Here is a 15,576-nt window from a genome sequence, read left to right on the forward strand (position 1 = left end):
GTATCTCTCGTCGCGATCTACAACTTTACGGTTGAAAAGTTTTTGAATTAAAATTGTTTAGAGTCCCAAAATTTAATTTTAACTTTTAAATTTCAAAATCTATAAACTTACAACAATATTTTGAGACCCTAAATAATTTTAATTCAAAAATATTTCAACTACAAAATTGTAGATCACGTCGAGGGCTACCATTTTGATATAAAGTTTATCTTCATTCAAGTTCATATAAAAAGTTATGAATTATTTTTTTATATATAGATTTTAGATCGCCTTGTTTTGACCCCATATGAGACTCGGAATAAAGTTTAGGGACCGGAATGATATCATTGAACAAATTTGAGGACGTAAACGTTTGATTTTCTAGTTTAGAGACCGGAATGACATAGTTGAACAAGTTTATGGACCGAGATGACACAAATGAACAAGTCGATTTGTGATTTTAGAGTTCGTGATGACGCAACGACACAAGTTTAGGGACCGGTGATGGATTTTACTAAAAAAACATCGGCAAGGACGACGGATGAGTATGGCTTCTGTTCATTCTCTATTTCTCTCTGCTGGCCGACCGGGGCATTTTGGGCATGCTGCTACAGTACATCCTCACCGCCCTGCCTGCACATCTTGAATTATCTATTACAGCATTCATCGATCTTCTTTGTTTTTGTTTTTTGAGGACTTTTTCTTCCTCGTTGAGAACTGAGGAGGAGGAGGATGGTCACGCACTAGTAAGCCAAGGGGCTTACTTGTTGGTCAAGATCCATCAGCTATGCTCTAGTATATACTATAGTCACAGGATTCGGGGTCGATGCCTCGTCCCTCGACCCGGGAACGTCGTTCGTCGGGGTCGAAGAGGGTCAGTGTCCCATTCAAGGTTGGATCGTGTCCCGGTTTGAAAGGGGTCGCAGCCCCATTGCTAGCAGATTTAATTGGGATAAAGAGGTTAAGGACAGTGGATTGGTGTGGTTTTGTTAGACAATGAGCTGAGTACGTGTAGCATGGTCTAAATGTACTCTTTTATATGCTTCTTATATGCTTGTGCAGATTAGTTTCTTCATTAGTAGCACATATATAGTTTTTGTCTTTATCGACCCGAAGATATCGACCCCGATGAATCAAGGTCGCGCCCCACATAATAATTTATCGTTCCATAGATGTATACCCCCTTCGTACCATAATTTTATAAAATGACGACCCTCGACCCCGTTCCTCGACCCGATCGACCCAGGAACTTTGTGGCTATGTATATACAATACAATGAGTATGCATGTATCTAACTTGAAATACCATTGCAAATCATTCTTAATTTGGGCTGAGGATCGGATGAACCAACAAATCACGCATCGATCCTTATACATGAGTACGACGAACATGGATTTTTCAGGTATACTTGTGACCACACTTGGTGTATCCGGATCACTCGATCATTATTGAATCGCAATAAGGAAGAAGACACATGCATAATGGTGTGCGTGGTGAATCGATGATATCAGGCCTTGAGCTTCTTGGCGACGGCCGCGAATTGCTTCCCCTGGTGGTTGGCCATGGCGAGCTCGGTCTCGGTGGGCGTCCTGCTGCCGTCGGCGCCGGCGAAGGTGCCGGCCCCGTAGGCGCTTCCCCCCCGGACCTCGTCCATGGCGAACATGCGCGCGCCGAAGGTGGCCCCGAGCGGGACGTAGATCATGCCGTGGTGCGCCAGCTGCGTGACGGCGGTGAGCGCGGTGGACTCCTGGCCGCCGCCCTGGGTGCCGGTGGCGAAGAAGAAGCCCGCGGGCTTGCCCGCCAGGGCCTGCTCCTGCCACAGCCCGCCCGTGGAGTCGAGGAACGCCTTCATCTGCGCGGCCATCATGCCGAACCGCGTGGGGAAGCCCAGCAGCACGCCGTCGGCCTCCGCCAGCTGCTTCGCCGAGATCACCGGGTGGTCCTCGCGCTTGGGCGCCGCGTACATCTTCCCCAGCACCTCCTCCGGCAGCGTCTCGGGGACGCGCCACACCGTCGCCTCGACGCCGCCCACGGACTCGGCGCCCTTCTTGAGCTCCTCCGCCAGAGCCGTCACGTGGCCCCAGGTCGAGTAGTACCTGCTCGATTCCAATACAAATACAGTGAATCAAAAAGGAATGGGTTAATCTGCAGCATTTATTCTGATCTGATCGAGGTGCATGCTAGTATTTCTTACACGATGTAGATCTTGGTCGCCGCCATTACTGCTAATGAATCTCGCTAGCTCCTTTAATCTGCACAAATTAAAGAAGCTAAGCTAGAGCTAGCTAGCTGCTCTTGTTCTTGTGCTTGCTTGCTTGCTTGCTTTGGGGCAGATAGATGATGCTTCATTTATAGAAGCTAAGGGGCCGGGGAGGAGATAGAGGAACAAGATGAGGGAGGCTGCCTGCTCTCTGCTTGCTTTGGTTGGGGTTTGAGCAGGCAGAGGCTGCAGGCACGCACGATGCCTGCATCGATCTCGATCACATTAATACTTAATTAACTGCCGGTGCCGGCGGCTTTGATTTGTTTTACTAGACTACTCCAATAGCAGATCGATCCATCAGCAGACTGCAGACTCGTAAACAATCCGACGCATACAGGCCATGCTGCTTAATCAAATGCTCCTATTGTCACAAGACAAACGCTAGCTGACGCGATCATGGCGTCGGTGATGACGTCGACTTGTTGAGATGAGATCCATCCATGGGAGGAGAGGTCTGTCCCATTCCAGGAACCAGGACTGGACAGCTAAAGTAGACTGTACATTCCCTTTACATTATGATGAATGAAGGTAAACTCCAACTCGTGAAAAGTGGTTTCTAGTTGCTATCAGTAATTCACTTGCGTCTACTAGGTTAGATAGATTTTCTTTTGCGTCTACTAGGTTAGATAAAAGATTAGTGTTGTCAAATCCACAAACTAACCTACTCCCATCCACACACGTGACCTTCGACAGCTATCTCATATTCTTCACCAATTGCATCGATCCACTTCAATTTGATTCGAAAGCTCCTTCAAAGCATTGATCCTCAAAGGCCCTATATTCGAAATCGACAGCCAGAAACTGAAACAAACAGAGCTACATATTACCAGGGATTTTGAATCCAATTTAAGCCGAATACAAAGAGGGACGGTAATTGGGAGGTTGAGTTCAGTTCCATATGAACAGTTAAATTAGCACCCTTTCCCACTTGCCGAATGCTATGTTCCTTGTTTACAATTACATCCTGAATGGAGCATTATTGCAAATTTTTTTCTTGACAAAAAGTGCTGGTTTAAGCGCTTATATACTGCATGACATGTACTACTACAGTTTTCTTCACATGCTACACGGATATACATGTGTACAGATAAAAATCTTAAAATATACTCTTCTAGTGGAATAGTAGTCTTTTAGTGCTAATTTTGGTAATGGGCCACCTTGGGCCCTTGGATAAATTGCAACTTGTCAATATCTTACCACCATACAAATACAAATTGTTGTGCATTTTACTATTTATGATCTATTCGTACAAACCTTCTGTTCAAAAATGTATCAGTTACTTGCTCGACATTTCCAGCATGTATAATCAGCAGACGCAACGTGGCAAACCCATAGATGATGACTATTATTTTTGTATCCAAAAATCAGCATGAATTTAGAAACATTGTAGACAACCATTTGAGAAACTGGACCAGACAATGACGTATTGATAAAATACCAAAAACAAGTGCATCATCATTACAGTATAGTCGACTAGATTGTATATCGGCCCCGTCTAAAATGATAAATGTGGTTTTAAAAAAAAGTCGGAGAGGTTTTACGGTTTTATTTTACCTGGTGTGTAGGCAAACTCTTGTTTTTTTTGTTTTGCAAGGACAAAAACAAAAAAAAACAAAGAGAGAAGATAAGAAAAATAGTTTTTTTTGTTTTGCAAGGACAAAAGCAAAAAAAAACAAAGAGAGAAGAGAAAAAAAACAAGCGCATGCCTTAGTAGTAGCAGCTCAGGAAACGAATCCTCCGGGGATCGGATTGCAGCAGTCGGATGCAATGTGGATGCACTGATGCACCATCCTTCACAACCGACCACCCACCCTACCTCCTCCTCCCTCCGAAACCAACACCTCCTCCCCCTCTCCTTCTCCAATTGTGGCGGTGGCGGCATCCAGCATCCTCCTCCTCCTCCTCCTCTTGCTCCCATAGCAGTCAATTCGGTGGCTCTGGAGATTCAGTTGGGCTTGGATTGTGGTCCTGTCTCGTGGTAAGATTCCCTCCTTCTTAGCCAGGCTATGAAGTATTTATTAACCTTATCGGTTTAATATCATCACTTTATAATTAAATTTCACATGAAAACATCTCGTCCAAAATCCTTTCAAATAAAGTTTTAACCTCTAGCACTTCTTAACACTTTCATACATGTCACACATCCCCTTCCTCAAAAATTCTACCTACCCTTCACGATACTGGCTATCGCGACCTTGACTTTAGCAATAACGAGGGTGCCCACCATATTAGCGCGCTGCTCGTCCCAACACTATGATCTAATGACCTGCTAATTTATACTGCTGACCTGCTGAGCTTTCACGATTCACTCTTGTCCCATGTAGGGTTAGAAGCTTAAGACTCACAAGCTATTTATATTTACTTTGCTGAAAACTCAATTCAAGCTAAGCTATACTTAGAATCAAGCCAAGCTTCGACCTAACTTGGAGCTTGCGAGCTCCAAGATCGAAGATTGAGGTATTCAATGAAGTTCGTGAATTTCATGTTTGCATGGTATGTGCATGCACCCTGCTACCTCTAGTAATTAAATTTTCAATCATCGAAAGTTAAAATAGAGGGAATAAAGCTAATATTCAAATATATTTCTATTACCATTTATTTATCAAATTAAATTTGTCTTTTAGGCAACTTTAATGTATAGTTTCATTGCACTATTACGAAGACTATGAACTTGGTAACCGAACCGGATGAGTTTTATGAGGGTGAAACTCTCTCACATCCATGAAACTCTCCGTTATCTCTCCTCGTAGTAATCCTGTCATGTTAGCAAATTTATTGATGTGGCATAATATTTAATGCCATGAATTTTACTGAGAATAGCCTTATACATGTGTCTCCTTATCTATAATCAATATTGCTATCGTGAAGTCGTTCGGTTGTGATTTTCACAAAAGTTAAGGGTCTATTGGGAACGTAGGAATGCAAAACACAGGAACGGAAAAAAATGCAGGAATCATGTGGAGTAAAACGTGAAAAACTATAGAATTTCAAAATACAGGAATGGAAAGTTTAGGTCATTTGGATCGTAGGAAAATATGAAACCTTCGCAAATGCTAATGATATAAGATTCAAGAAGTTCACTCTAATTAAACTAGGGTTACATGCTAAGACATGAGAATAAATTCTTATATATTTCTTTCTCAAATTCCTCCTTGTTTCTTCATTTCTTCCATAATAGTCACATTCCTTCTCATCCCCTTCAATTATTCTTGTTCCTAAAGCTCCCACGTGTTATTCAAATTGACAAGAGTTCAGGCTAAATGCACGGATTTATCGGCAATAAATCATGAAGCACAATGTACTCTCCAGTATGGATGAAATGGCGTAGAAAATTTTCCTTTAGATTTTGTTGGATGCTTTTTTCTCTATGTTTTGTGAAGGAACAGGAGCCGTAGGGATGGAAATCAGTTTTCCTCCGTTCCATACATCTAGACCAGAAAATTTTTCTAAGAAATCTATTTATTTAATTTTCTTAAATAGGTCCTAACAGGCTTAGATCAAGCTCGGCTCGTGATCCTCCAGCTTTGGTGGCAGGCTCGCTCGAGCTCGGCTCGTCGACAGCCCGCCCGGCTCCCGCTGAGGGCTCAGCCGGCCTCAGGTTCATCTCCTCCTCCTGTTTCTTTCCCTTCTCTCGGACTCTCTCCTCCCTCCCTTAAAAAAAAAAGAAATCTCTCCTCCCTTGCTCTTCCTTCCCCGGCGGCGGCGGCGACTGGGCGAGCGGCGGCGCCATTTGTCCTGTCTTCGCCCAGGCCTTTGCCGGCGACGAGCGCATCCTCCAGGTATGCCCGCCCCTTCTCTTTCCTTCTGCTGTGCGAGACGGAGCACCCCAAACCCTAACAGAACTATTTAGATTCGGATCTGAATCCAGCTACAATATATTACCAACAAACTTCGATTTCGTCTGCAAGAAGTATCGGGTGTACACCCTTGTTCTATGCTGGGTCCGCCCCTGCCTAGTACTAGTACTCCAATGCGAGAATCAACGTGCCGGTAGTTGTGTACCTCTCTTTCTGGTCTGGTCTGGTCCGCGTGGGGGTGGCTAGCCTTGCATATCTTCTATCGCAATTCGCAAGAGGGAAGCCGTGGCCGTGGGCGGGGGGACTCAACACCTCCCTTTCGTTTGGAAACTGTGATTGGTCATGGGGCCTGGGATGGGACTCTGATTTTGTTCATGGGGCCTGTGATTGGTCATGGGGCCTTGGCAATTCAGCATAAAAGAATCTGTGCCATCTGAATTAATACCTATCAAATTTGGGGTATAATATATTCACGGTAACCTGAAATCTTTTCATGTCCTTTCCTCTCCTCTTTTTGGGGCATGAAACTGAACAACTTTATATTTATTCGATTTCAGTTGAATGCTAACTGTAACCGATCAATGTGTGTCGAACCAGTAAGGAATGCTTACTTGTACTACTAGTTGCTGAGTATGTTGGCAGCACTAGTACAAAAGAAACTGACATGGTTTGGACTGCTGCATTATAATATTTTGCTTGGTAAAATTTATAGCTTCATGAAAATTGTATAATGTGTCAGTACTAACCTTTTATCCTCTCAGAACTTTTGTGCTCGCTTACTTTATCAAGGCTTTCCATGTCAAAAGGAATGCTGGATCAGTGCTCACTCTTTTTATGCTTTGTCTTTTTGCAGGATTTTTCGACCACATGCGTCCTTCTGGATTTGTCTAGTTTACCCTTCTTTCAGACTGGCAGATATCAAGAGACCATACACATCTCGCACCTCTAAGTGGGTGTGGGCCTGCAACAATTCCTTCACAAGTCTATCTTTGCCTTTGGGAGTAAGCCCAACTTACATCTGGAGACTGCGCCGAGCCTTGGAAGGTCTTTTTGTTGATTACGGCTAATTTCCAACGGCAGCTGAGATGTAACAAATTTGCTGGGCTGAGTTCTCTACAAAACCTCCTGTGATTCAGCAATGTGATTGGTTTCATAGTGTTTTTAGTGTCTTGGTGATTAAAGCAATCTGGTGTAAGCTCAGTTCAGATCAGAGTTGATTTCTTATGGTTAGGTTCTTTTGCTTTTCATCCTCTACCACACAACACAGATCCAAGGTACAGAAAAATACCTCTTGCATTTTACTGCTTCCCGTTGTATTCCCATGAAGAAACCAGTTTAATTTAGCTTCTACTTTTCCTCATAAACTTGTGTTCTATTAGGAGGGTTTTCCCCCAGCAGATGAAGCCATGCATGCCATGGTTCACCTTATCACCGATAGATTTCCGATAATTCCGATATTTCTGTTTTACCGGTGAGCACCGATAAAATTAATTTATCTTCTAAAAATATCATTGTTTTAAATTTAGCACTCCATTCGACTAACCCACAAGTTTGTGCACATACTTTTTACCCACTATAACGAGTAAAAAGACCATGTAACCATCTTTTAATACTAATCCATTCATTTGCTTTTATTCCACCATCCAATTCTTCATATTCTAGTGAGAACCGACGTAGCAGACATGTCTCCCTACCGGCTATTTCCTTTCATTTTTCTTCGTTATTATGTATAGTTTTTTAGGCTAGATGGTTTGAAAAAAAATCTAAGTTCATTTCTATACAAAATGAGAGTTTTTTCTCTAAATTTTGTCCGAAAAAATTTCTCTATCACCGATAGAATTCCGATATATCCGATATTCCCGTTTATCACCAACCTCCGATATTTTTAATTTATCGATAAGGTAAACCCTGATGCATGCCGCTTCAAGGAAGGATTCTCGGGAACAAATGGTGAAGTCCATGACTGGGTCAGCTAGTCCAAACCAGATGACAGATGAAAATAATCGCTCAGCTGTGAGCGGGCATTACGGCACTAGCCCATCATCTCATCAAGAATGCTGCAGGTCAGAAAATTTGAATAGATATGCATGCTCTGATGAGGGCAAGGAGGTTGGGCACCTAAAGAAGAGCCAGTCTCTTGGAAACATTCTTCAAAAGGATCGTGATCATAATTGTAGCGAAGGTACTGAGTGTGATTTTACAGATCATGAACACAAATGCCACCACTCTAGTTTCAAGAGCAGTGCAGTTGTTGGAGAATCTAGTAAGGTGTGCAGCCCGAAAAATGAAGATGCTTTTGATGCCTCATCTGACCTTATCAGCCATGACTTCTGTGAAACTTTTGACTCCGATAGCCGTCATCAGATATCTTATGCCCAAAGCAAATTCCCAAGATCACAATCTGCCATATTCCAGAACGATACCACCAGTGATCAAGAGGGTTCTGTAGATTCTGGGATACTAGGGTCTCGTTGCCGATCTGTCGAGGGTTTATGTTCATTAATTGACGAGAAGGTTGACTACCTGAGTGCTGGTGAAATGCACCGATGTACATCGAATTTGGATGTGTATTGTGCACCGTCTTCTCCAGATGCATATCAGACACTAAACATTGAAGCTAATGGCTCAGTTGATTGCTCTGATGCTGCTGAAGGAGGTCAACGGTCCACCGGGAGCACAGAAGATAATTTTATCAGGGATGGGATTCTTGTAGGTCATGAATACTGGGATGGCAAATACATTTGTGGTGACCGCTCGGTGGATCCAGTTGCCCCTTTCTGCGCTGATTCAGGGCATGCTTTTCACCACTCTGGAAATGATGGTGGCCTTCGTGAAGCTATGGATAAAGAGAGAGAAGATAAGCTTTGGAACAGAGATAGCACACACCACCAATCACTTGTTGAAGTGCCTGACTCGGTGGACATTTCTGATACAAAGGACATCAGTGGAGAAGCTGATCACAATAAAACTGATATTGATGGGGACCCAAATGAACTTACTCCAAGAACCTATAACATTAAAAGAATTGAGGATTGGATCAACCAAATTGATATGGATGACATCGCTGTGGATGAGCAAGGAGAAAGTTCAATTTCTGCTTCGACTGAATTTCGTGAGCCAACAGCTGGTGTTCCTGCTGTGCGGCCTGATGCTAAAAGTCCACTTGGTATGGAGATAGCCTACACTTATATTTCAAAATTAACTCCTGCTTCATCGTCGGCACAGTTGGCAAACCTTGGTTTGGTTGCAATACCAAGACTGAGTGCATTCTCAGGCTTACGCTTATTGAACTTATCAGGGAACTCAATCGGTAGGCCCTTTTTCTTTGTTAATTCAACAGTTTTGTGTGGCATGCTGCTTGTCTTTCCTTCTCTTTCTTTTAGGGGTGGTGGTGGACTGGTGGTAGTACTGCTCACCTGTTTAATTAAGATTACAGCATCACATTTCTAATATTAGGGTCTTTCTCCACAGTGCGAGTAACTGCAGGAGCTCTTCCAAAAGGCCTGCACATGCTAAGCCTGTCGAAGAATAACATCTCAACTATTGAAGGCCTCAGAGAATTGACACGATTGCGCTTGCTGGATATCAGTTATAATAGGATATCTAGAATTGGCCATGGTACGGTTTCAACATCTTACACTTTTCTCTTTACTTTTCTCCTTGGTTGTATTCACATGATTGGTTGTTATGTCATCTGTATCCCCTTTCCCCCATTTTCATATTCTGACTTGGCGAATTCATTATGCTTTAGATTCTTATCTATCTCGAGTGATTTGTTTGCTTGCCTTGACTTGTGTTTCGGATCATTTGTTAGGATTGGCCTCCTGTTCCTCGTTAAAGGAGTTATATCTGGCTGGTAACAAGATCAGTGAGGTAGATGGTCTTCACCGCCTTCTGAAGCTTAAGGTTCTGGACTTGCGCCACAACAAGATTTCTACATCGAAGGGCCTTGGGCAGTTAGCTGCGAATTACAATTCTTTAGAAGCCATTAACCTTGATGGCAACCCTGCACAGAAGAATGTAGGTGATGAGCACCTGAAGAAATACCTGCTCGGTCTCCTGCCAAACCTTGGGGTGTACAACAAGCACCCTATTAGAGCAACTGGTTCAAAAGATGTCTCAGACCGTCATAGCCGCAAGATCTCTTCCTCACACCGTGCTGACCGCGGTGGCAGATCGGATCGCAAATCTTCCAGGATGGTGGGTGCGTCATCTTCTCACAAGTCACAGAGCTCACGGCATGCCCGCTCTGGAAATGCCACCTCAGGTTCTATGCTGAAGCACTCAAGGACCCGGAACTTGCCCATGACTTTGCTTGGGTCAAGACCAACCGAACATGTGAGGTCCATGGATGCGGTGAAGCAGACTCAAATAAATGGAGACACACAATAAGATCAGCCAAGCACAAGTATCCTATCATTGCTGTGCATGAAGGAGCAAACAAGACACCAGTTTTTGCGGATCATTTTATTTTTGGTATCATGAATAAGGCTCGGAACAATAAGCAGAGCAGCTTTCATACCAGTTCACGTGTTTTGGATTCATCAGTGCTTTTGATGTCAAATACGAATATTGTACAATGCATCAATTTTGGTGTTCATTTTTTCCCTTATTACGAATAAAGCTTGAAACAATAAGACTAGCATTTCTTTCATGTCATAATATGTTCTGTAACATAAAATGGTATACTGTATGCCAGAAGAAATGAAATCCTGCATACGTATTTGATTGATGACGAGATAGATAGATAGATCAATTGTACATCAGTGTTCATCTTTTGCATGCAAGAATCAATGGGCGGCATAACAACAAACACTCCTTACACAAACAGATTAATACTCGATGGAATAATCTATCTTGGAAGCGGGGGAAGAGCAAGCATGGATGGATGGATCACAAGCCAAGAAGAACAACTGAGAGAATTGGTTGCCTTGCAGCATTGGCGAAGTACGTACGTCTAAAGAAGGAAGGGGAGGGGGATCCGCATGTACAATACAATCATCATCGATCAATCAGGCGTCGGCCCCCTTCTTGCCGTTGCCGTTGTTGGAGGATGCCATCTGCAGTTGGCTGCCGCCGGCGTGCACGTCCTCGTCGGCGATGAACCTTTTCCAGAACCAGTGCGACTTCCAGACGAGCACCATCTCCTCGATGGGCACGTTCTTGGTCTCCGGCAGGAAGAGGCCGATGAAGACGGTCATGATGACGACCCAGCCGGCGAAGAAGTAGAAGAGGCCGAACTTGAGGTGGCAGAGCATGGTGAGGAAGGCCTGCGCGATGCAGAAGGTGAAGAACATGTTGACGGAGACGTTGATGCTCTGCCCCGCCGGCCGGATCTCCAGCGGGAAGATCTCCGACGGCACCAGCCACCCCAGCGGGCCCCACGACCAGGCGAAGCCCGCCACGTAGACGCAGATGAAGAGCACCACCACCGCCGCGTAGCCCTTGGGCATGTCGCCGACGCCGCTGGTCCCGAACCTGGCGGCGATCAGCGTCCCCACCACCACCTGGCAGACCACCATCTGGGTGCCGCCCTGCAGGAAGAGCGCGCGCCGCCCCAGCCGGTCGACGGTGAAGATGGACACCACGGTGGCGAACACGTTGACGAGGCCGGTGATGATGGAGGACATGAGCGAGGCGTCGCCCTTGAAGCCCAGCGTCTCGAACAGCACCGGCGCGTAGAACATGATGACGTTGATGCCGGTGAGCTGCTGGAAGAAGGGGATCATGATCGCCATGGTCAGCTGCGCCCGGTAGCGGCGCTTGAGGATGTTGCGCCACGGGTGGCGCACCTGCCGCGCCTCCTCGCTCGCCGCCACCAGGTCCGCGTACTCCTCGCCGATCTCCTCCGTGCCGCGGATCCGGCGGAGCATGCGCCGGGCCTCGTCGGCGTGCCCGCGCTCCAGCAGCGAGTTGGGGGTGTCGGGCAGGAAGAGGGAGCCCAGCGTGATGATGCCGGCGGGGACCGCCGCCAGCGCCAGGCTCACGCGCCACCCGTACCCGGCCTTGATCTTGTTGGTGCCGTAGTTGATGAGCTCCGCCGCCAGGATGCCGATGGTGATCATCAGCTGGAACCCGATGTTGAGCATGCCGCGGAGCCGCGCCGGCGCCATCTCCGACAGGTACACCGGAACAGACTGCATCGATCGTCATTGTATTGTATAATTAACAAGTTAATTATTATAATCATGAAGAACAAGAACAATATTACTAGCTCATATACTATCTCTGATGAAGATGAACTGGTGATGCATGCCGAGAGACATGTTGGACAGGACTGGCAAGCAAGTCACACTATGTCACGTCACTACTAACATAGGCCCGTTGATTGATAATATCTTTTCTGCCTAGCTAGTACACATATTTTCCTGCTTGCTTCCATAGTATGTGTTGTTCTGAAGATGGCACAAAAGTCAAGTCTTTGAAGGAATCAAGATCAAAGAAAGCAACGGCGGCCTGTGTGGAAGAATTCTTGCAACTTTGAATTCTGCCCACCTTGCCTGCTAAATAGTAAGAGTCACTACTTTTTTCTAAAGTTTGGTTTGCCTGCAAATAATTCCAAATGATGGCATTCATGATTTCCCTCCAATCCCAGATACAAGTCCATTAGTACACATCATCAAGGTTTTCAGTAAGAGCGACTTAATTAATTGCATATGATGATGAAATAAAAAGGTGAGGACAATCCGGATGTGCATTTACAAATGGGTACACAGTACTAGATGGATGAGCTTTAATTAATAGCTGATAGCTGTGTATAGCTTGATCGAATCCATAGTAGTGAGTGTCACATGAAACCTGGTGTCTGAATCATCTTTACAAGAGAAGGAGAGAGGAGCAGCTTGCTAGCTTTTTATTAATGGAATTAAGGTATTCACGTGAACCTTGGTGATGTCGACCTGCTTAATACGGCTAGCTTCTAGCTAGCTAGTTCAATGAACATACTATACTACGTATATACTTATTCCAATATATGCAACAACTTGTTGACGTTTCCGCCTATACCCTTCAATATACATAGGTATTAACAATGAAGAACGTCACCTAATTAAGGTGTATATGCAAAAAAAAAAAAAGCAGCAAGCTAGGCTCAGAAATAATTGAGTCAAGAGGATAATGATGCTACCTAAGCTCGGGTAAAAGTAAAACAGATGAGATGCTGGTACTTGAAAAGCAAAATACTACTATATGGTAATATAAAAGAGTCAAGATCAACGGCTCAGAGGAGGACAATGAACAGGCAGGCGACAATGACACCGGCAATTAAGCCATATATATAGCTAGCTAGAAATGAGGCGAACAAACAAAACAGTCAGCCTCCTAGAAGTGAACACGCATCTTTATTTTTAGCTCACTGTCGTCTCTGGAGAAAAAAATAATGAAGGAGAAGAAAAGAAAAGTAAACATCTTATCGTCTTTGAATTGTGTTGCTATCTAGCTTGGACTCTGGGAAGCATGCATATGCATCGACAGTTATATATACGCAACTAGAGCTGCTTGCTGCCAATAAACTAGCCTACCAGCTTGGACCTTGCACATGCACGTTACTGGCTCTACTACTCGATAGTAGTTAATTATAAACTATTAATATATAGTTTTAATCAATTTCCTTGTAAATTAATTGGCAGCTAGCTAGTGAAGAATCTGAAGCAAGCTAGGATCGTTTCGATCGATCATCTTTATTTTGAAACCTGAAGCAAGCTAACTAATTAAGCGTGGACAGCTATATGGCTCCACGTATGATCATTGAGTCATTGACGGAATCGCTACCTCGATCTTAAGCTGGCTGTCACAACAACCAACTGTAGGTAGCTAGCTAGAATAACTAGACAATATATCTTGATACTACCTGCCGTCGAAACAAACAAAATAAACTCGACAGCAGCAGCATCCTCTTCTTCTAAATATCTATCCGCCGATCCAATAAAAAAAAAGTAAAAGCTGCCTTTTTTCCCCTTGAAAGCGAATATAATTATATGTATGCATATCCGTGGTGATGGAGACGATGGATCGATGACGATGAGTAAGTACCGTACCTGATTGGCGAATCCGACTCCGATTCCGAGGAGGATGCGTCCGACGATGAGCATGGCGACGTTCTTGGCAGCGCCGTTGAGCGCTGCGCCGATGAGGAAGGTGAGGCCGCCGCCGAACATGGACCACTTGCGGCCCATGACGCGGGTGACGGTGGCGGCGAAGAAGGAGGCGACGAGCGCGGCCAGGTAGAGCGACGAGGTGAAGGTCTGCAGCAGCTGGTTGTCGTACTTGCAGTACTGGTTGGTCTTGGCCTCCTGCTTCTTCCGGAACACCTCCGGGAAGAACTTCTTCAGGAAAGGGTCCATGGAGGTCACGCCGCCTGCAGCATACCATGCATGGTGCAGCAGGCCAGTGAGAAGGATGCAGGTGATGATGAGATCGGTATAGAGGTCGAGGAGAAGCAACAATTAAGCAAGCAACAACTCAGTAACTGACCTGAGATACCGATATCATATCCGAAGATGAGGCCTCCGGTGGCGGCCACGACGCAGGTGAAGAAGACGAAGAGGGTGAGCTTGCCGGGGTAGTCCTTGCCCCCGGCCGTGTTCACGATGGCGCCGCCGGCCATCGTCGATCCTCAGTTAAGGAGCTAGCTGCTAGCTGTAGAGAGTAATAGTATTAGATGGCCGGCCGGTACTATAGAGCGAGCAATAAGGTATGGATGGGTGAGGAGAGAGTGCTCAAGGAGGGGTGCTCCTTATATAGACATGGACACGGACACAGACACAGCTAGCTGCTAGCAAAGGATCATATTATTATTATTATATATGTACATACTATTCTTCTCTTCATCTGCACTACTACTCCTCACAGCTAGCTCCTATATATGCTATTATGAATCTAATTAAGCTAGCCTACGATGATTGATGGTCGTCGTGTGTGTACATGGTTGCAGCATCAAATCAGCAGCTAGCCTGATCGGTCTGGCCAGCTGGTGATGACAAGTCAACGCCAGCTTAAGAGACGAAGAGATGAGAGATGGTGGTCAGAGTAAGCAAGGCTCAACTGATGGAGTAGCCGTTCCGATGCATGGCAGCTGAGCTGAGCTAGCTTTGCATGATGCTGCTGAGTTGCTGACTTGGAGAGATTATCCTAATCCCGCGCGCGCGGTGCTGAGGTGCGTAGCTAGGGTTGACTTACTTGCGGTGGCCTGCCTGTGCTAAAGATATCTGCCCGTTGCGTTGCTTAATAATATATACTCTGGCCCCTATGTATAGTATCTACAATATGAAAGAGTAGTAGTAGTATCTAATTATTATTGAGATCAATCACTCGATGGACTCGATATATGTGTATATTCACATCTGATTGTTAGTTGGATGATTAATCAAGTATACTACTAGACAATTACAGGAATCAGTATATAAATAAATGAAAATGATAGAGCGAGTCAAACATTTCCGGCCCCTATCAAAAAAATAAAGAGGCAATCCACGTCAATTGAAGAAAAAAAAAAGAAGATGTTGTGTAATAATACATGAGAAATCAAAATTATCTGCG

General features: G+C 44.9%; 3 protein-coding genes across 8 annotated transcripts; 1 reads left to right on the forward strand and 2 right to left on the reverse strand.

Moving 5' to 3' along the window:
• Nucleotides 1–1,264: 1,264 nt before the first annotated feature.
• Nucleotides 1,265–2,552, reverse strand: LOC120659187 (quinone-oxidoreductase QR2-like). The gene is made up of 2 exons (XM_039937241.1): nt 2,174–2,552; nt 1,265–2,075 (listed from the first exon to the last, which is right to left on the reverse strand). The coding sequence occupies exons 1-2, from the start codon at nt 2,197–2,199 to the stop codon at nt 1,487–1,489; spliced, it is 615 nt and encodes a 204-aa protein (XP_039793175.1). The 5' UTR covers nt 2,200–2,552; the 3' UTR covers nt 1,265–1,486.
• A 3,327-nt stretch (nt 2,553–5,879) lies between these two features.
• On the forward strand, nt 5,880–10,774 carry LOC120659189. Of its 3 annotated transcripts, none has more exons than XM_039937242.1 (6): nt 5,880–6,021; nt 6,893–7,313; nt 7,419–7,445; nt 7,951–9,349; nt 9,511–9,657; nt 9,854–10,774. In XM_039937242.1, exons 2-6 carry the CDS (start codon nt 7,263–7,265, stop codon nt 10,429–10,431), a joined length of 2,202 nt encoding a protein of 733 aa, XP_039793176.1. In that variant the 5' UTR covers nt 5,880–6,021; nt 6,893–7,262; the 3' UTR covers nt 10,432–10,774. The 3 variants fall into 3 exon arrangements, with proteins under 3 accessions (XP_039793176.1, XP_039793178.1, XP_039793177.1); XM_039937244.1 differs by having other exon boundaries at nt 5,893–6,021; nt 7,419–7,510; nt 7,941–9,349; XM_039937243.1 differs by lacking the exon at nt 7,419–7,445 and having other exon boundaries at nt 5,893–6,021; nt 7,941–9,349.
• Nucleotides 10,716–15,236, reverse strand: LOC120659190 (sugar transport protein MST3). 4 transcript variants are annotated; one of them, XM_039937248.1, is made up of 4 exons: nt 15,083–15,236; nt 14,512–14,676; nt 14,076–14,395; nt 10,716–12,176 (listed from the first exon to the last, which is right to left on the reverse strand). In XM_039937248.1, exons 2-4 carry the CDS (start codon nt 14,642–14,644, stop codon nt 11,052–11,054), a joined length of 1,578 nt encoding a protein of 525 aa, XP_039793182.1. In that variant the 5' UTR covers nt 14,645–14,676; nt 15,083–15,236; the 3' UTR covers nt 10,716–11,051. The 4 variants fall into 4 exon arrangements, with proteins under 4 accessions (XP_039793182.1, XP_039793181.1, XP_039793183.1 ...); XM_039937247.1 differs by having other exon boundaries at nt 14,962–15,208; XM_039937249.1 differs by lacking the exon at nt 15,083–15,236 and adding an exon at nt 14,935–15,065.
• Nucleotides 15,237–15,576: the final 340 nt, after the last annotated feature.

The sequence above is a fragment of the Panicum virgatum genome, chromosome 2N, assembly GCF_016808335.1.
Source record: "Panicum virgatum strain AP13 chromosome 2N, P.virgatum_v5, whole genome shotgun sequence".
NCBI lineage: Eukaryota > Viridiplantae > Streptophyta > Magnoliopsida > Poales > Poaceae > Panicum > Panicum virgatum.

What these genes read in the sequence shown, in the direction of transcription:
- LOC120659187 (XM_039937241.1), bottom strand. Translation starts at nt 2,199, where the DNA reads ATGGCGGCGACCAAGATCTACATCGT. An exon ending in GCGACCAAGATCTACATCGT is followed by an intron (nt 2,076 to 2,173) that starts GTAAGAAATACT and finishes GGAATCGAGCAG; the next exon opens with GTACTACTCGACCTGGGGCC.
- LOC120659189 (XM_039937242.1), top strand. Translation starts at nt 7,263, where the DNA reads ATGGTTAGGTTCTTTTGCTTTTCATCCTCTACCACACAACACAGATCC. An exon ending in TTCCCCCAGCAGATGAAGCC is followed by an intron (nt 7,446 to 7,950) that starts ATGCATGCCATG and finishes AGGTAAACCCTG; the next exon opens with ATGCATGCCGCTTCAAGGAA. An exon ending in GATATCTAGAATTGGCCATG is followed by an intron (nt 9,658 to 9,853) that starts GTACGGTTTCAA and finishes ATCATTTGTTAG; the next exon opens with GATTGGCCTCCTGTTCCTCG.
- LOC120659190 (XM_039937248.1), bottom strand. Translation starts at nt 14,644, where the DNA reads ATGGCCGGCGGCGCCATCGTGAACACGGCCGGGGGCAAGGACTACCCC. An exon ending in ATATGATATCGGTATCTCAG is followed by an intron (nt 14,396 to 14,511) that starts GTCAGTTACTGA and finishes GGTATGCTGCAG; the next exon opens with GCGGCGTGACCTCCATGGAC. An exon ending in GAGTCGGATTCGCCAATCAG is followed by an intron (nt 12,177 to 14,075) that starts GTACGGTACTTA and finishes CGATCGATGCAG; the next exon opens with TCTGTTCCGGTGTACCTGTC.